At 30.9% G+C, this 21,988-nt stretch overlaps 1 protein-coding gene across 2 annotated transcripts; it reads left to right on the top strand.

Moving 5' to 3' along the window:
- Positions 1-3,810: 3,810 nt before the first annotated feature.
- LOC139529645 (very low-density lipoprotein receptor-like) lies at positions 3,811-14,147 on the top strand. 2 transcript variants are annotated; one of them, XR_011665850.1, is made up of 7 exons: positions 3,811-4,161; positions 5,931-6,105; positions 6,533-6,742; positions 6,904-7,016; positions 8,122-8,379; positions 11,772-11,867; positions 13,189-14,147. XR_011665850.1 is itself a non-coding variant. In XM_071325506.1 (6 exons), exons 1-6 carry the CDS (start codon positions 4,101-4,103, stop codon positions 13,197-13,199), a joined length of 828 nt encoding a protein of 275 aa, XP_071181607.1. In that variant the 5' UTR covers positions 3,878-4,100; the 3' UTR covers positions 13,200-14,147. The 2 variants fall into 2 exon arrangements, 1 of the variants encoding a protein (XP_071181607.1); XM_071325506.1 differs by lacking the exon at positions 11,772-11,867 and having other exon boundaries at positions 3,878-4,161.
- Positions 14,148-21,988: the final 7,841 nt, after the last annotated feature.

The following is a 21,988-nucleotide window of genomic DNA, read 5'->3' on the forward strand; positions in this document are numbered from 1 at the left end:
ATGTCAAAGCTGTTTTGCATATTTCCGTTAGATTTGTGTACTTAAATGGATCAGCAGGTCAAGGTTGCCTGTATCGTGTATTCTTATTGACATTACGCACGATAATGCGTTGGGATTTAAATTACCTTATTACATGATTTTAAAACAGCAACCATTTGCCAATACAAAATCAAATCACCAACATGCATATATCTACAGAAAGGCCTGGACATAATTTTCTTATTTCTTAGTTAATTCTATACATTTTTCCATCATGAATTTATTTTATTGATCACACAAATCTTACTTTTGCGTTAAAAATTGCATGTCCGGCGTAACATTTCAGATTAAATAAAATGCATTTTTCTATATTCCGTTGTCATTTTGCACATCAAATCTGCGAAATTTAGTATATCAACTTCCTACTAGATTTACATTATAACGCCATACCCGTTTTTTGGTATTGGCTCAAATTTGAAGCAAGCCTTCAACGAAATGATCAGCAGAGGAACCTGTCTGAATGTGTTATGACGAAAGTTTATCAAAATTTCAACTTTGCTATTATCCCTATAAAATAATCATATCATATCAAATATATACTCAATAGGAAGTTCTGAAAAAGATAAACACGGAATTTGATGAGACTGTCATTAAAGTGAGAGGGTTAGCGCTATAGAACCAGGTTTAATCCACCATTTTCTACATTTGAAAATGTCTGTTCTAAGTCAGGAATATGACAGATCTTGTCCATTAGTTTTTGATGCGTTTTGTTATTTGATTTTACCATGTGATTATGGACTTTCCGAATTGATTTTCCTCTAAGTTCAGTATTTTTGTAAGTTTCAAATGTACAAAAAAACCTTTACATGAAGCAGAATTTAAAAAAAAAATAGAATGTTTAGCCACTATGTCCAAACATATGTTTTGTCCATATTATAATACAAAACTAACCTATGTATAAGATACAAACTATAGGTTCATACAAATGGCTAAACTCGTCGGGTGTTTTCACAAACATTTTGACCTTACAATTTTTTTCGGAAAGCTTACCCTATATCTAACCATTATGTCCAAGGGTGTCATTTTGACGTTTCTGTACAGTGGCATCTTTTATATAAGTACACACTTTTAACGAACTGTTTTGGCAGTAACATGATGCTGGGAACATGTTCATTCTAAAATGGTCTTCTGAATCAAAATAACACTCCGATTAGATAAACACATACACATAAGGAATAGACCCTTTTTAGACACAGAGAAAAAAGGGGGATTGACCGAGGGATAATTTCTAATGGACAAAAGTTTTCACACAAATCGAAAACACCTTTATACATGCGTAACTGATTAGAATCCGAGGTATAATGGTCTTATAAATTTTAAACATTTATATAAATATGTATTTGTAAAAAAAAAACATCAGTGCTAAAAAGATAGAAAAAAAGCTTTTTAAATATAGTCTGAAAATTCGCACAGACACATTCAGATATTGGACAAACGTGAGTTCAATCTAAAACAAATCAATTCAACTAAAATTATTATAAAATTATAGCTTATTAATATTATATGACCTATTTTTATGAAATAAATGCCATAAGTTTTTATGTTTAATTTGTTAAAAAAAATGTGCAGGCTAAATTTATCTTCTCCCTCCGGAAGCAACATTTTTTTAAAGGTTGCTATGAATTCTATCCAAAATAAAATTGAAAAAAATTGCATTTGTTTTTAACTCATCACAGATCAGAAAATAAGAACGATCCTTACGTAATTAATTGCCTTATCAATGATGAATTTTGAAACATTTCTTCAGCCTAATATGGTATTTATTTGATACAAGTCGATCGAGTAGGTACTCCGCTCTTGATAAAAAAATGTCAAAGTTAGTATATGGCGTCAAATTTGTCAATTATACACGTTACGTCTTGCGACACAATACCGTGCGTAACGTCATCACAAACAACAAACACATCATGGTCCTTGCATACATTTTTTAATAAGGCCCGGTAGAAGACGGACGACATTTTTTTGCAAGCGTTAATTTTGGTAGGAGATACTATATTAAAGGGCACAGTATTACCCAAAGTACTAACCTGTATCAGTTTAACACATGTAATCATAACTTCTATCTTATGGTTTTATTTTAAAAACCCTTCCTTTTCACTCTTCACGAGAATAAACAAACATTCATACTCGGACATACTAAGGGATAGGTGTGTCTGCATTAGAAACCCGACTACCAGACACGCTTAATACAAAAAGATAAAAACTTAAAATATTTGACTAATATACCGTCAAAGAAATATTATTTTTTATAAAGATTTGCAAAATTAAGCATCCTATTTTACCGACCATACTAAAAGGGGGATATTCCTTTATAATGCGTTTAGGTTTAAATACGCCCTACGGCTCATTTAGATGTGAAATAAAACTCACTAATTAATCCAGATATAAAACCTTTAAAAAATTATTATCCATACACAGTAAAAATACTACTGTAACTGCATGAAGAAAGAAACAAATGAATAGTCACCATCCGATAACGGTGTATGACAAATACAAGACACACTGTAGGTAATTTATTGTACCAACTTAGTTTATGAAAAAGGGATTTTGTTTTGTGAGATACCGTTACGTGAATGTTTTTCAATTGAATATAAAAGTATCTTTTGATAGAGCAAAAGATATACATAAATGTTAAAAAAAAGTTTAGAACTGATACGAAGACAAATATAAATACATGTGGATCACAGAATGATTTCATTTTTAATTGTATCGTCCTGAACATGCATGCAATATTTGCAACTGGACGTAAAGCAAGCATTATTCAATCAACCTATTCAGTGTGACTCAATAGATTTTCAAAATCTTACACGCGAATAAGTTAAACCTGACTTTATTTTATGTAGGTTTACATTCAAATGCATCTTACATATATGACAATGTTTCTGTAATGCAGCGATAAATTAACAAAATTTCATGTTTTATTTGTTTCCGAAATTAAAATGCGGGAAAAGACGATTTCTTTTACACCTGTCATCGATTGAACTTTGAAAAATGAATTCCCAAATCGGCAACAAAAAACGATCAGACCAATATAATTTTGAAGATTGCATTTTTATCAAGGAAAATTATGACCTGAAGCAGGTCATTATTTTATGCCTTGGAGCACATTTCATTGAAACATGGTATCGTCTGGGTTGATTCTGAAAAAGAATCACCTATGGTTCTGAATGAAAATAGTTCCATATTGGTATATAATGTTTAAGAATTTATTTTTTGGGGAAATCAGGGTCTGACTCAGCCGGGGGTACCCAACTAGAGATAAAAAGGGGGCTCAAACCAATCAAATGCATTGATCTTTTAAAATCGGGTCCAACAGTCTTTTAAAAGTCGGGTTCAACGCGCGGAACACTCAACCCGGATCGACCACTGGGTAACCAGGTGAAGGAGAGTAAGAATCCCCCTTTTGTTTTTTTTTAGAGATCATTGCTTTAAAATAGAGAAAAATGACATGGATAAAAAATTACCAAGCAATTGAGTATTTAAAGGAATGTATCTGTTTTCAAAATAGATGCTTAATATTTTTCCCTATTGATGGAATTTCCTGAAATGTCTATTTTAATATCTTGAAACAATTTGTAGTGCACACTCTTAGTAATGTTCAGTTATTAAAAAAATATCTATAATTACGAATAACAATGGACTTTGCTCGCGGGATGTAGAAGCGGGTAATAGAAGCAGGGGTTTCCAGAAATTCTGCTCGTCACACCCTGTGGTAAAAACCCATTGTTAGTCGTAACAATGATCTATTCAATTTGCATGTGTTTCAAACATAGAAACTATGATGTATAACAATAGAACGGATATAAAACTAGTTGTGTCCGTATTTCACGTAAATATCACTACAGATCCTATATGACTTATTGAATGAACAAGCATTGATGAAACCATTATCAAGTGCATAACAGGGACATTTTTTTTTATTTACTTTGGTACAATATCTTTTATAAAAATCAATTACGGTGTTAAGTAACTAAAAATCCCAGTTTGTTGATATAAAAGCTGGACACGTTAGGGTTTACGGGTCTTATAAGTTGAAGAATAAGATTCTTACATTGACGACAATGGATATTATTATATGGCTTTTGATGTGTTTATTACCTCGATGCGTACCACAGTCATCACGTATGTATGTTTCGATATTGTGTTGTATAATTTCAATATTGAATGTATGCTGAGATATGTTTGTTGTAAACGACTTGAAGTTTGTTGTTCCCTTCTGCTTTCAATTTGTTATTGGAGTGACAATATTTTGCAGACTCGAACACATATAAATTACATATGTAAATGAGACATTATAAAGTATGTTTAGCAGAAATTCGAGGTTATAAAGACATTTTACTTTAACTTCGTGTTTGCAAATCATTTGATCCCTCAGTCTATACTGTACAATAACATAGTACATAATAATAAAATAAACAATACCAGGAAAAAAACTGTATTAAATAGTTAAAAGTATGAATTAAACAAATTATAAGGCGTGTGTTCTTTGCAAGAGGGGCGAAAGATACCAGAGAGACATTCAAACTAGTAGATCAATTATAAATTGACAACGCTATGGCTAAAAAATATAGATAGTGAAGTTCCCTTGTCACTACTTACGGTGTTTATATATCTCAACTTGTACGATTCGCTCGTGTATGTAACAATGATTTAGATTTTAGCGAGAGGAATTTATGTATTACTGAAAAATTATTACACCCGGGTTTTCGATACAACAAACTAGTCAAAACATTTATTAAATTTTATCATCGGTATAAGGACATCTTATACGTTCAGGTATTTCCAATCAATTTTTTCATGGATATATTCTTTATGAAGAGCAAAAATGTCAGTATTCACTTCAGAAGCTAACAAAACCTTTAAATAGCCTTATTAAGAAGGGATAAAGTTACGATACTGTTGTCAGGTCATTAAAGATTGCATATTTTGGCGTTAATATTGATTCATTTATAGGGACTTTCCATCGGAACTAAACACATTTATTTAAAAAAAAACAGTTGTTGGCATGACACGGGTTATGTTTTTCTCATATATGTCATTATGGTATAATACTAAACACCTAACGGGAAGGATTGTGCCGGATATTCATATGATACAGACATAATATTTCAGTTTAATTGAAATCTGGAGGTGGAATGTCAGTTAACTGCTAGTAGTCTGTTGTTATTTATGTATTATTGTCATTTTTTTTCTTTAGTTACATCCTTCTAACATAGACTCGGACTTCTATTGAACTGAATTTTAATGTGCGTATTGTTATGCGTTTATTTTTCTACATTATCTAGAGGCATAGGGAGAGGGTTGATATCTCATAAACATGTTTACCCCGCCACAATTTCGCGCCTGTCCAAAGTCTGGAGCTTCCTCTGGCCTTTGTTAATCTTGTATGATTTTTCATTTTAGTTTCTTGTGTATAATTTGGAGTTTAGTTCGACGTCAAATCAGTCTGAAACTTATAGGGACTATTTATTATTTCAATCAGAGACAATAGTTTATACATAATTTACATGATAAATGCCATGCATCAAATTGTATTGAAATTTTGTGTATTTCGGTTACTTTGTTAAAAAAAACCATTGGTTAACAAATAAATTACACTCAGTTAAGTCGGTACATTTGAATGAGACAATGTAGAATACTGCTATTGTTATATAATGTTTTCCTGTTTTTTTTATCAATCCTTGTTAAACTTTCCTAAATCCTATCAAATCAATATTTAAATTCTTTACATGTTGTCACTGTCTTGTTTACATATTTCGTCATTTTAAACCCCTAAATACAATCAATTGATAAATTGATCGCGAGTTAATAAAAAGTGACACCGTTAAGTTTTTAGGAAACTATTTTTGTATAAAATAATTAGCACTAATATTGTGAACATTTTATTTCAGCTTGTTTGGGAAAACTTCTGTACTCCAACTCCATTTCAATTATCAAATTTGATGTTGAAACACGTAATTCGACTGTACTGGTTAAGCAAGTGCAAAGTATTGTGTACGCCTTAGACTACGATTATACAAACAGATACGTTTATTTACCAAGATTCGATCAATTTGACATTGTTCGGTATGTAAAATTGTTTTCTGATAACTTGAAAAGTAATAGTCAAATCATATACGACACAAAACTACATTCCTATCAAATGTAATAAGACTTTTAATGTGATATAGTTTGACATCGCTAGTAACATCTAGCCCACTGTTACATAATGTAAATCGAACCCGTGTACATTTCAGACTCATTTTTTTCCAGATATCAACTGTTATACAGTAATTACAATCACAAACAAAAAGTAATGTAAAACAGTTAATACATAATAATTCACTTGAATGAAATTGATCTTGAAATAGTGATTAATTACATATAATAAAATAAATAAATTACAAAAAAAAAATAGAATAAATAAAAAAGAAATGTATTGATTACAAGATAACTATATTAAACATTTAAATGAACATATTAAATTTCAGTATTTTTTTTATAATCTATATAGATTTCCATATCCCTCAACGAACATAAAATTAAAGATCATTATCGCGACAGATCCACATCCAACAGGAATAGCTGTTGATTCAGTCAATGAGCATATCTACTGGGTTACTTATGGCGCACTCTCAAGATCCAATCTAGACGGAACAAATGAAAAGACGGTGTCAACTTCTCTAAGCGTTCCTTGGGTGATACGCCTTGATTTTACAAACAGGTACGACATTTCATGCAGAAATTGAGCAAGTTTGACTATATTTTGATAACCAAACTACAGAATTGTGTATACATGAAGTAGCAACACATACACACACAAACACACATCTAAAATGAAACTTAAATATTCTTAAGTTGTCTAACACTATTTGTGTCTTTCAGGTGGAGTTATATAGTTGAAGAGAATGTAGGAATACTGAAATCTAGATTCGATGTATATGAACGAAAGACAATCGTGAAATTTATATCAACACCTGTTCGATGCATGACTATAGGTACGTTGTCAAAAATTATCGTTGATGCGTTGTTCCTAAAATCTGATAATGTAGCATGTTGTGTTTTTATAAGATACTATATTCATATTCATGTACGATCAGTCGAACTGTATATGTATATGAATAAGTATTTTAATGAAAACGAGTAACAACTAAGTCAAATCGAATACAAATTAAACAACACATGTAAAAAACTGTCAATGTTGTGCAAAAAAAAAAAAAAAACAAACTTATCACACAAATAAAAATAGAGTGTAAGATTCCTCAATACATTGCATGTATTGTAATTGACGTTGTAAAGTCCTTCTTTTACAATTGAATAGCATCTAGGTCCCACATAGTTTGCTTGTGTCGTTCGGCAATATTGGTCATTGGTATAATTATTATTGTTCAATACCATGTTTATAGATCATCAGCATCAGCAATATATTAAAACATTAAAAAGTTCTAAATCTACACTGCTACTGTTTCTATTTTGTTTTTTCTCTGAACATCTAAAGTGCAAGCGTTTGACAGACACTGCAAAGTGCTTTGAATACATTTTTAAAACAATTACATCATAGTTATTCACTTATCTAAGCGATTGTTTCAAATGTAGAATTGGTCGCATATTTTTCGCAATTAAAATGTAAGAACATTTGTTAGTCACAGAAAACCATGTCATATTGATATACGATCAGAAATGTAAAATGCAATATCGTACGATTAATGAACTTGAAAGTATGTCCTCTATGTCACTTGACAGGCTTTCTTCAATTATTTCGTCTTTGTGTTCAACAGCTATTTGTTCATGACTGAATATTTCTCAGGTCCACAACTTTAGTAATTCTTATCAGATGTTTTTGTTTTACAAATGTAGAAATTAAAAAAAATGCATACTAAAATAAAGGTAACAGTAGTATACCGCTGTTTAAAACTCGATTGAGAAAAAGATAAGACCGGGCTACAAACTAAAACTGAGGGAAACGCATCAAATATAAGAGGAGAACATACATGTCTTTGTTCATTGATTGCTTTGCATTTAGTTTCTCGGAGGGATTCTATCGTAATATAAAGGGTACAACAGATAATCAGATAATATTTGTTTTCTTTATAATAAATGTAGACACTGATGAAAACAGACTGTATTGGATTAGTAACGATAGTATAATGACATCAGTCAAAGACGATGGTTCTGATGTTAAAACAATACTTTCAACACATGTTACGAGACGCTACTACGCTATTGGTGTCTTTGGACGTTACATATATTATCATAATTACAATCAGTTGCTGATGGTGAATAAAGTACCAGGATCTACGCCAACTCGTCTATATAACGATACCAGTGAGATTACCAGTTTATTTGTGTTTAAACAATCAGGTATGTTGATAAATATTGACATATTGCTCATATTTGAAGGCCGTACGGTGACCTATAGTTGTTAATGTCTGTGCCATTTTGGTCTTTTGTGGATAGTTGTCTCATCGGCAATCATACCACATCTTCTTTTTTATATATTGTTAAACAATACGCCGCTGCACATGTCGACTTCATTTGAGATTTCATTTTCTATATCTAATCAAGAAGTGCATACATTTACAAATCATCTACTTTTATGCCATGTATAGGCAATGCAGGAATTTAAGTAGAGGTCGAAGAGACAGTATGTGCATTCAAAATACTTGATCTTCAACTTTCGTGAATTATAATTTCTGAATTAATATACAAGAGTAAATTTCATTTATTGAAAGTTAATATGCGCATGATAGACAATCACAAACAAGTAGATAAATGATTATTCACATGACAAATGTTATTGTTATAATTAACGTCTTTAATAAGTAATGCTACCTAGTAAGTGACATCAAAATTTAGGTTGATATCGAACAACATCTATTAGTTTATTTGAAGAATTTAATTTGACCAAACATGTTTAGTAACGCATTGTGTGGTTTAAAGATGGTTCGTTTCTATGCATTTAACGTTGATTAAAACAACTCAACATCCTTGCTTACACGGACATTCGTTTGAAAAAAAAATATATGTTTAAAGTGTCACAACTGAGAACCACTACTAAGAAATATAAACAAAGTCAGTGTTACAAACAGTTCATAACAAAATATTTTGTTTTATATTTTCAACTTGTTAAATAAAGGCAACAGTAGTATACCGCTGTTCAAAACTCATTAATCCAGGGACAATTTATATTTTTATAAGATTAGTAATTGGTACTATACAAATACTTGTACTTATACTTCTGTTTTATTAGAAGATAAATGAGATCCTATGATGTTATTATACATGTGTTTATATCTGTTATACGTTGCGTTCTGAATATTCACATTTGTCTTTTTCTAAAAATAAACATATCTTGCTATTTTGATTAACCACATTCAAAAATGCAGATTCAATGTAACGTTGGCTTCAATGTGTTTCATGCAAGTTGCTGATGCAATGCTTTTTCTGTACAATTAATGTTGCCATTTTATTTTATAATTCTAATATGATCTTCACAAATGAAATATATTATCATTTATATTTGCTTTTATTAATGCAACTCCATAGAAAGATTTCTCGAATTTCGTTTATTCATTTTAATTTTTATTGATTAATGTTACTACCGTTTTTTAAATTTTATTTAATAATTGCATGATACAATATGATATATTTGTTACTATTGCATAAGTTATGTACTTTGATAATTAACTGACATTGCTTTGAATGAAATTGTACAACACGAACACGAGGTAAGTGATATTACCTTTAGTTGTATCTTTATCAAAGAAATATATAACTTAGCTCTATAAGTTAAAAAATGTGGTTGCATTGACACAAGATAAATTTTAATAGGAAGCATATCGTGCTTAATCTTCACTAAATACTTTTACTATTCAATCTTGATAGCACCATACTACAAAACTGGGGTAGCATTGTTAACTGTCCTCAGTTCAATAGACTGTTTTAAAAGGATCCTAGCTTATTTTCCTGAGTTTGTGACTTTGGGTTTATTAAGTGGATATTCTCATTTATCAAAAAATCAAAATACACTTTTTTTTTATTATTATGGTTATATTACAGTATAAAAAGAAATGAATTTCATCTTCAATTTGTTTTACAGTTTCGGCATAATCTTTCTTCTCTTTGTACTTCAAGGTATCTTCCCTTTTATTTTAATAAATTATGGTGACTAACAATTGTTATCTAAATTTTGTTATCTGTTTTCTGAATTCAAGTTTTTAGCAATTTAAATATTTTTCTTCTGTATTATTTATTTTTACATGTGTATTAATAGGGAGTTTGCTGTTATCCTTTATATATCTGATAGTTTATCTTTTACTAGTTTTCATAAAAATGCTTCAATTTTAATTTTATTTGTTCACTTATATTTTTAGTTATCTTTTGTGATGAATATGTTTTCAAAGTGTCCAAATCCATATCAGTTTCTTCTACTATATTTTTTACATATGAGAACCAGGAATAAATTTCTGCCGAGTCAAATTTTGGGACAAAATAAAGGATTCTTATAAGAGAGAATTAATTCATCAGAATATAATCTAATAAAATACAATATAGATTGGAATTTAATATTAATTTCCAGAGGAAGTCTCCCCAGATCAGCTCTTGCACCTAACTTTGATGATTTTTTTCTTATACCACGTGCATATTTACAAAACTGTAGGTGTCACTTTTTAAAAGATGTTTTATCAATGAAGAACAAAGGGTCTAATTGTTTTCCAGAGTTCTTTGGTTCTTTTTTTTGGCTCTAAAATATGTTATATAGGAGTCTAAAATATGTCACTTCTAAATTATATAAAGCTATAGGTTTAACTAACGAATCAAATAGACTATTTGCAACTTTAACTGGTATATTATTCAATAGACCAGTATATGACTTCATCGCAAAGATAACTTTTTTTTAGCTTTTTTTTTAGATCTATAGTACTGTGCGAAAGATTTTTATTATTTTTAATCAACATTCCTTAAAATTTATACTCATTTGTGTCTGATATTGGAATATCTGTGTATATTGCAAATGAGTCAGCGGTTTTTGGAACAGTTTTGCTTTAAAATGATAGTTTTAGTTTTATTTACATTTACATCTGATTGCAAACAATAAAAAAAACCTCTAAAATTGTTTAAACTATTTTGTAATCCCTCTTTAGTTCCTGATATTAAAAGAAGATCATCTGCAAAAAGAAGAGAGTTAATATTTGAAGAACCTAATGCAACTGGATCTGTTTTTGTTTTTGTTTTATCAAACTCTTTGATTACATCATTAATAAAAAAAATTTATAATGTGGGATTCAATGGATCCCCTTGTTTTACCCCTCTTAAAATATTAAAATATTTAGAAAATTGACTTTTACATTCAATTGAAGATTCTGTTTTATTATATTGCTCTTTAATAACACTGGAAAATTGTTTTTCAACACCTGTTTTCACTAATTCATACAAAACACCTATTCTCCACACAGGATCGAAAGCTTAACGAAGGTCAACAAAACAAAGATATAACCTTTTGTTATCTTTTTATGAATGTATTTATTAATTAAAGATTTTAATACAAAAATGCTCTCAGAAGTCCGATGGTTTTCTCGAAAACCAAACTTATTTTCACTGAGTTGACCATCTATAATTTTATATATATATAACTTAGAGGTAAATTGTATCATATTATGATCTGGAAAGATGCTGTATTTTTGGTAATTGTTATTAACATCTTAGAAATGTTTGATTCAATTCTATTTTAACAGTACATTAATTCATTATAGATACCAGGAATGAAAATTTGTAAATGTGCCAGACGCAAGTCTTCAAAAGATTTACCAGTGACGTCCGAATGAAAAAAAGCTTAAACGTCGAATAAAGTATGAAGTTGAAGAGTATTGAGTACAGCTACATTTGTTCTTTTTGTAACGCTAAGAAATTCGAATTGTCAAAGAAGGAAGACATTATTCAGACACTACATTATTTATTGCATATTTATTCAGCTCTAAAATTTAAGTTCATAATATCCTGGCGCATTTTCCGAGCGAATTATTCTGATGGTATTGTATTATCAATAAATATTAGGGATTTGAAAATCACCCTGTTATCTTTCGAAACATTATTGGAATTTTGTCCAAATTTATACAGTTCATATCACTATATGATTTGCAATCAATGTATTCAGTTCTATTCTTAGGCCATTAACAATCAAATATCAAAGCATTGTCAATCTTGTATTGAGTAGACAATATCAAAAAAAAAAAAAACTATTGTTAAATCAAACAAATGTCAAAAAATATAATGTATGCCTCAAATCAACCCTAAATAAAAATGTATAAGGTGTAATACCACCAAATCATGGCACGTCACATCCGGTTGCATACGAAAGTAGGTCTAAAAAAGTATTCCCTTACATTTGACAGTTGTAGAAAATTAACCCTGCATTTCAGTGCACTTATTTGTTTCTGAGTCATTAACATGTATGTTGGGTGTCTGAAAGCATCATTCTTTTTTTATTTGATGGTCTTATAAAATATTTTGGAAAGTTAAGGTTACATAGTAACCAAAGCAGGTAACCAGTAAATAACAGTGTAAACATTGGGTTGTTTACCTCCGGTGATGGTTACTTTCTTATATGCAATGAAATGTAGTGTGACATTTTTAACTGTAGAACTGGAAAGGATTTAACTTTATTGATGCAAAGTATTTATTTGGTTGAAATAAAAGTAAATACTGTACATTTTTTTTTAAATGTCATTTTAACAAAGACTAATAGGGGAAAATCAATGGTGGTATTACACCTTTTTAATTTGGTTCAGTGACAATGGACGTCATAGTTAGCTCCAAAACATGTTATTGATGCATATTGAAATACGTACATGACTTACAGTAACCAGGGTCTCCTGTCTTGGCTATTTTGTCCTACTATAATACATAAAGATATATAAAGGCACTATGACTATACCTGATATCACAATCATTATAAAATGCGAGTTCCGCACATATTCTGTTTGTTGTCGTTATAATTTTGATTTCATAGACATTCAACATAAAGTTAAATGTTTTATTACATGTGTTATACAATAAACGTTAGTACTCTCAAACAAAATATTATCAATATAAGTTTATCGTTAACACTTATCTAATGTAAGAGACAAACAAGTGAGATTGTAACTCATATGTGTATTATTTTAATTCCAGGCCAAACATAACTGTTAAAACGACCATATCGAGCACAGTTACAACGTTGAGATTGACTGAATTCATATAAAAAAGGCAACTTTAAGAATTATTATTAATAAAACATGCATGTACCTAAATTAACCGAAACCAATGAAAGGAAAATAAATTGTAATAACAAGTAAACTAAGGATGTATGCATTATTCAAACAAATATCGTATGGATAATAAAGCCGTATGCATTCAGAACGAGAGACATAATCAATGATAAACTATGTCAGTTTCAGACTAATTCATGTGATACCGATTTTGGTTAACTCATATCGCTATAATTCTTCATCAACTGGTACAAATATCTACTGGTCGACAGTACTTTTTTCCGTGAATTGCCAGCGTTGTAGCTTACATACATGACATGACAAAAACAAGTCCAAAAAACAATTCAATGGATGACACGTGGTCAAGGATATAGTACTGTATTGTAAGTGATATATTGTCAAGGACACATATCCACCAGAAGAAGTAGGTGGTCCTCAGATCTTAAGTTTCAACAAGAAGTTGATACTGAAGATAGTTTTAGAACAGCACATGAATCGCTTGCATACGAAGTACATATTTCGTATGTAATACAATATTCCAGTTCTTGAAATCTATATTATGATTTATTTGATATTTTTTTTTCTATCTACCAGGAAATTATCAATCCCAGATAATCAAGAGGTAAAGTTGAAATCCCCAGTTTTGCCTACGCCATCAATAATTAAATGACCGTTGTGGAATTTTTGCTTCAATGATAACCATAGTTAAAATGTGACGTTACCAACCGAACAGGACTGAGACTGGTCACAAAGAGTATCGAAGAGAGAAAAATAACGCTTTGTAAACTGTGTGTATATTTAGTATCTTAAAGAAAATAGATGTCAATGTTGAGTAATTTTAGTGCGGAAACATGACTGTATACAATAAAGTTATCTTATTTTACTTTTGAAACTAGATTTGGTAATGTCACTAATAAGAATAGTTTGACACAAACGATATGTTAGTGTCACAACACGATAGCGACATGGTGTCCACAGTCTTAGACATGCACGATGATAAACGTGGTCTATTCTGTCATTTAAGGTGGTGGTTCGCTATTCAGTTTCAAATAAACAAGCTTTTCATAACACTAGAATATAATGATAGGTGATTATTAAGGTAACAGGTGCGTAAATGGCTTGTCCTGCGATTTTTAAAAGAAATTGCATGCACGTAGAACTTATTAAAAGATAATGAAAAATCGAAAAATTTAAATTGGTCACCGATCTAATTTCCGAGTTCCAGGCATTTGAAAATGGTAATGAAACAACATAAAGTACATAGACATAACGTCAAATTTGAACCAAAAATAAGAAATTTCAAGCTTTATTTATTCTACAGTTTAAACCAATCATACGATTTTTCTATAAAAATCAAATGTTTTTAAGGTATTATTTTCCTTTCTTTTGATATATAATTTTCATGGGGTTACCGAACTCCTCTTTCATATATCAGCCGTTGAAAGGGTGTTGCTGACGGGAAAAGAGACAAAAATCATGACGTCGCCGAAAGGATTACGCAACGTCAAGGCTATTTCAGCAGAATTGTAAAGACAACGACTGCCTCATTATAATTTGTTTGGTTATTCAAATGCGCTATAGAGTATATTATCCTTCCTGGAAAAGGATTGATTACCTATTATTGTTTTTTCAGTGATTATACGAGGTCCTACGTATTTATAACGTATTTCTGGAATGATTAAAAACACAACGTTTAAGGACATATGTTTATAAACTTATTGAACAGAAACGATAAAAGATATATCATTAAAATAGATTCTCCGAATGACGAGATACATTCATTGTTCACATATTCGACCACAATTTTGCTGCCTCACAATATCGGAGGCGAAATATACCCCACAACGGGAAATTGAAACTTATAAGCCGAAAACATACTGACAATGTCATGTGAAAAAAACGAAAAACGGCCAAAAGACAAACAAATTCATTGGCAAATAAATGGGGAATTGTGTTATGGGACACAAATGATGCGCCCGCTTGCATATGATGTTATAAAGTGATCTTACTAAAAAAACTTTAAAAGTGACGCCACCAAAATTTAAATTAGATCTGTGATTTGGTTTGGTAATCAGCATTGTGTATAAGTCTTCTAACATTTGTTTGAGGCAAACTAAAGTTAGAGAACGGAAACCAATTTTGGACGGTACGATAAACGGACAGACGGAAAAGTGTTAAAAGTAATGCCCCCTCCGCTACGGCGTGTGCATAAAAAAATCACAACATTTAGCTTTTAATCTTCCGATAGTTGCAGGAGGTCATGCATATAAAATACATAAATTTATGGTTCAATGACACGAAAACATAACATAAACATGAACACATACTTCGATCCAAATAATACTGGTCATTTGCAAACTTTAGTAGTGAGTTTAATATGACACGAAAGTTTGTTACATATTATACCGGTGCATATTATCCCTACTTTTTTTCTCCATCGTTGGTTGTGTTCCGTTATTATCGTACGGAGAGTCCATAGATGTGAATATCTAAAAACAAATGTATATAAATTCCAATTTATTTATCTTTTGCTTTTTTTTTGTTATTTGGCTTCGCCGCGGTTGACAATGTTTTCTCGGGATACCAATCTGCTCTATCCCCCACTCAGCTATGTGTTGTTATAAATTGTTCAACATAGACTTTGAACACACTTTATATGACGTTCAGATAAATGTATCCAGTCTAGATTTTGTTTGCTGTAATGGTCAAGCTAACAATATACTTAAATCGCCAGCAGCATTATGGACCTCGTTCGTATTCCTGTTCGGACTTTGCAAGTTTTGCGAAAATTGAGAAGAAATACGTAAAGCAAAGATAAAAACTTTAATTCTAAATTTTTATAGCAGCATTTGCACATGTATATAAACAGTATCAACTAAAATCGAAATAACTGTAATTCCGAAATTTTGTGCAATTAAAAATTAATTGATTGATGCAAGCAAAAATTTCTATATCTTCAGTATAATAAATATACTTTGCTAATTATTAATTTTTATTTTATTTTATTTTTGAAGTGGTGGTAAAGCCGTAAATTTCAATCAGCGGATCTATAGTTTTCCCTTGCCGCTTTTTCATGGTGGAAGCTTGTAATTCACAATGTTCCATTCAATTCAAATTGACCGAAAAGCAACTTGTATTCATTTCTTTTAAATTTTCGTTCATTTTGAAAGACAGTTTTACTTCGGAGTTCCCGTTTGTTCATGCGGAAGTAGGTCCTATCACCATTATAGTCATTACGATTCTCGTTCAAGTTTATTGTCTTGTTCTCTTGCTTACCCGTCTGAAGTAATTTCCGACATTATATTTTACAAATTTCATGTCACACAGAAAGCAATTAAACTCTTATGCAATATTTATTTTTACTAAATATAAATTATTTGTTTTTTAAAATAGCACTAGTACTTTCATTTTCAAATTCTATTTATAGACCATATCGCGGACGTGAAAGAAAGCACTATAAAGAAAGATTTATATGTTTATATTTATATGAGAAAATGGTTATATAACAGTTATAACAGGAATATCAAATTAAAAAATATTAGTATAAACCTCTTTTTTTTTGTATCGAGGATTGAATATGTCCTAGCCGTTTTCACTCACGTTGTTTTGGGAAAATTTATTTCTTTGAATGCAAAAGACTGAATGTATCCGTGACAAAGTTTGCTTTGGAATTTCAATAAATAAAATAACAATATATAGTGGGAGTTTACGTGTGTAATGCATGTACGTGTTTATGATATTCTTATCAATATACTACATTTCGTTTTTACGTCACATATCAACATTCCCGATTTTTTAAGTCTCTGATCTTTGCCGATTACCGGCGTATAGTAAGTTCATGTTTGGACAGTTACCCCAAGGCATAAACAAAATAGTTCCGAGACCCATTCTTTGTACTTCAAACAGTTTTGTAGAAACATAATTTATATGCAAGCTTTATTAATTTGGTCAGCTAGTATTAGTAAACCCAACTCAGTCGCTTTTCGGCAGTCACGACATGTCAAGTTTCTTTCATTTTCATGATAGGAAAGCACTGTTTAACTGTTACAAGATATTTCATTTTACATTCTTCAATTTTAGTTATATTTTTGATGAGATGCATTCAATACTCTTCCACCAAATTGACCATTATTCCGACGAGGCGGAATATATTCCGACATCTTGAAAATATTTTTTTATGGTGTACGGGAGATAACTCCCATAGTAACAAACGCCTATTTTCCCGTTTTCCGCTAGAGGCGTTCATTTACGTACCTCTCACCTTAAAGGAACCAAAAGAGCAAAAAAAAAAATATACAGGTCAATGTGCTTGTTTTCAAGATATTAGCCATTGAAATGTTGGCGTCAAAATGTTCTTTCTTGACTTTTCATAGCTTTATCATTGACAAGTGTAAGTGCACAAAAACGATCAAACAATAAGTTTTTTTATAAGACTTGCACAGATGGCTTATAATCATACAAGTTAAAGATTTATAAAAAGTAAAATGGGGGTCAATGGGCAAAAGTTTTTAAGGCATTCAAATAGAAAAAACCAGAAGATTCCGAAAATCTGTCAAAAATTCCAAAACATGACCAGCGAACATCCTTAACCGATAGTTCTTTACTCACAGTGGTACATTGTTACCTAAGCTTGGTTTACGGTTGATGCATGCATAGCATGATATACATTTTTGTCGATATTCGTAATACTCTATTTGAAGTTCATGTGATTTATTTCGTTAGTTCATTCATTAAGTTGACATTGTTATCAATTGGTTAGATTTGCAAATATGTATACTTCTGTCCCAAGTCAGGAGCCTCTGGCCTTTGTTAGTCTTGTATGATTTTAAATTTTAGTTTCTTGTGTATAATTCGGAGTTTAGTATGACGTCCATTATCACTGTACTATTATGCATATTTTAGGGGCCAGCTGAAGGACACCTACGGGTGCGGGAATTCTCGCTACATTGAAGACCCATTGGTTGCCTTCGGCTGTTGTTTGCTCTATGGTCGGGTGGTTGTCGCTTTGACATATTCACCATTTCCTTTCTCAATTTTATTCTGTTTTCTTAATTAAGAAAATCCTCGTTCATATGAAACATTCTTTTCTTGTTCTTTATATACTGTATTTTTGTGTTTATTTAATGTCATTTCAAAGACAATTAATAAGAAATAAGACATGTTTTGTTTTTCACTATGTGTATCAGTTGTTTTCATGGAATATAGGAATCAATTCATTAACCTTGTTAAATGAACCACACAACTTTAAATTAGGCACGAAAACAGCAACATAAATGAGAAAAGAAAATTATTATTACCCAATCTTATATCATACATATGTTTAAATCTATATAATTCTTCACATTTTGCTTCTTCTCTACTCGTATTCAAATTCTCAAAATTCCTTGTGATTTGTAATCATTCACTGACATGATCGTTACATTTTAGTAATAGTTCTTTGAATTATAAAAAAAAGGAAGGTAAAAAAACGTTGAATATTGGATCGTTATTGTGATCATCAAGATAGTGAACTCCTAATCGTATATGGATATCTGATTGAACAGTTTGAAAGCATTGCAAATTCTACCTATTTACCCGTGATTATAATCAGATTATAACATGGTGTTTCTCATGTCAGATGTATTATTATATTTGATATAAGTCAAAGAACGAGACTCGTAGGGCTGAAATTGACCACAGGGCTGATACTCCTAGGTCAGCCTGATATATTGAATATTTTAGCGGTTTGCAAGTTCAAAATGTGAAAAGTTTACAGACGGAAGACATCAAATGTAATACATTCGATATGAAATATCAGTTGCCTCGACAGAGGAGAAAAACAACAATAAACATTATTTTGAAAATTGACGATTAAAAATTTTAACAAAACAATAAAACATAATGGATGATAGAATAACATTTTTATATTTACTGTAACATTTTACCTATTGTGTCTTTTAGAATTGTTCACACATCGTTGTCAATTTAATGAAACTTGATGCGACTGTCATACAAGTGAAAGGTTTAGTAAGCATTCAAAAATAAAATCACAAAAAACGGAACTCCGAGGAAATATCAAAATGGAAAGTCCTTAATCAAGTGGCATAATCATATGATAAAATACATCAAATGCATGGACAACAACTGTCATATTTCTGACTTGCTACAGGCATTTTCGAATGTAGAAAATATGGATTGAACCTGGTTTGATAGCAATCCTCTATAATGTACACAATAATCGTCCCATGTTATTCATAAATGTACTGCAACATTTATCAAAGATATTGTCAATTCGAATGTTTTGACTGTCATACAGATTTTATTTAAAATAAATATATTGTTGTATTTATGTTCCGGACCAAATGTGTATTTGGACCATACGCGTACAATCATGACCATATGGGTATATACTCATATGGTCCGACCGTACGCATATGGTCGGGATAATTAACAAGTTTACAGGGTTGCGTTCAATATCGTAGAGGCTACGTAGTGCTACGTAGATTTTGACTATAGAACGTGTAGCTATATACTATGCATAGATATTGATAGCAGCTGCGTAGCCGCTACGTAGCTGCTACAATATTGAACTCAACCCTGGTAACACCTAACTTTTCATAAGGTATAACCCTTGTAGTTGTCACGTCAATTAACAAGACGATATCAAAGGCAATTTCATTATATTATATTAAAAAAAGCGGTTTCGTGCATTTAATTTTACTCACTAATCACTAAAGTAAACACATTTTATACATATAGTCATTACTGACTTGTTGTTACGAGTGCATGGCAATATGTCGACTTAGGTAGATATTTCCATAATTTCTTAATGCTGTAATGGAATTTCCCGGTACATCGGTATCACTGCACGCAGCTGATAAGAATGCTAGCTTTTTGCTCGAATGCAAATTGTGTAATTGCAAAGGATCATGCACAATCAAGCCGTGCAAATGCAGTAAAAGTTATGTTACCATGTGGAAGTAAATGCCATCCTAAGCGTAAATTTAAGAATACAATTCGCGATGAAAACTAACTGTGTCAACTTTATTTGATTTTTATATAGCCTTTGAATTATAAAATTAATACATTTGCATGTCAACATCATTGTTGGTTTTTTTTTAGATAAAGTTTATTAATATTTGGAAAAATACTTATATGGTCCAAATACTCATATGGTCCGGCCTGTTAATAACCAATCCAGTATATATACTCATATGGTCCGACCATATGAGTATACGCATAAGGTCATGACCATACGCGTATGGTCCAAATACTCATATGGTCCGGAACATTTTTATGTGCTTTGTCCACGTCTCATTTTTGAAACGGGATAATAGAAAAACAAAATGAGATTTGCACTAAACGAACCTTAGCTGTTGGTTGACCGTTATGGAATAACCGTTTCACAAATGATATCGGATATGTTCCTTACGTCGTAACTACTATCCCCTTCCCTTTCATGAATATGACCTACCGAATTAAGACTATCTACCGGATTTGTAATCACATAAGCAACACGACGGGTGCCACATGTTGAGCAGGATCTGCTTACCCTTCCGGAGCACCTGAGATCACCCCTAGTTTTTGGTGGGGTTCGTGTTGTTATTCTTTAGTTTTCTATGTTGTGTCGTGTGTACTATTCTTTTTCTGTTTGTCTTTTTCATTTTTAGCCATGACGTTGTCAGTTTGTTTTAGATTTATGAGTTTGACTGTCCCTTTGGTATCTTTCGTCCCTCTTTTAGCAAGGCGAAAGCTTTTATTTCAAATAAATTTAATAATTCAGGGAAGTTATTAGACCAAACATCTGTATTTTTTCAAGTACAATCATAAGTTGACATCAATGTCAATTTTCAGACCACGCATTTCTATATTAAACTTTATATTCAAGTGTTCTTTTGGGAAGTAATTTTACAATCAAATGATTCATGCATTGAACATTGTTTATATAAGAGATCATTTTTTCTTTATAAGCTATAAAAATACAATTCAGCTAATTCACAAACGTCAATTGATGTCATGACAAACGCATACCATAATATTTACAAGAAATCGATTTGTATTCATGTTTTTTTTTTTTATCACAAAACATATTGCTCTTATAACATTTTGTATAAAAGTATATACTTTGGTAGGATTTGATGAATATAATGAAATTAGGAAGTCGCTAGGCTGTTTTGCTTTCTTCGTAGTTGTTATTTCGGATACATAATTTACTACTAGTATGTATCCTACCTTATATGTTATAAATAAGACATTACAAAATAGTATATACCGTGGGAATAAAAAATAACCGGACACCTCTCCCATCTTGTAGTTCGTCGCCTCTTACATTTTACATGCGCAACATTTCTTTGGTTGCACATTTTAAAATATCCAGGTTAAAGCTGATAGCTGGATAATAGATCAATACAAAAAAAACAAAAAAAAACATAAAGATTATTATGCAAATGTTGACACAACTTATAAATGACTCAATGATCTAAAGCACAACAAGGATATTATAGCAAAATGTATATTTACAATGATCTTGTTGATTGCACGTTGTAAATGTCACTAATTACAAATGCATACATAAGTTTTATATGCCAATTAGAGATCAACGTTAAGATTGCTCTAGTGCAGGGAATCTGAATATTTCAGTAACTGGCACTTTTATTGCCTACAAATTTATTAAATTTCAAGTTTGTAATGACATTATTTATTTATATAAAAGCCGAAATAGTTACGTTCCCATCAATTGATAA

The sequence above is a fragment of the Mytilus edulis genome, chromosome 7, assembly GCF_963676685.1.
Source record: "Mytilus edulis chromosome 7, xbMytEdul2.2, whole genome shotgun sequence".
NCBI lineage: Eukaryota > Metazoa > Mollusca > Bivalvia > Mytilida > Mytilidae > Mytilus > Mytilus edulis.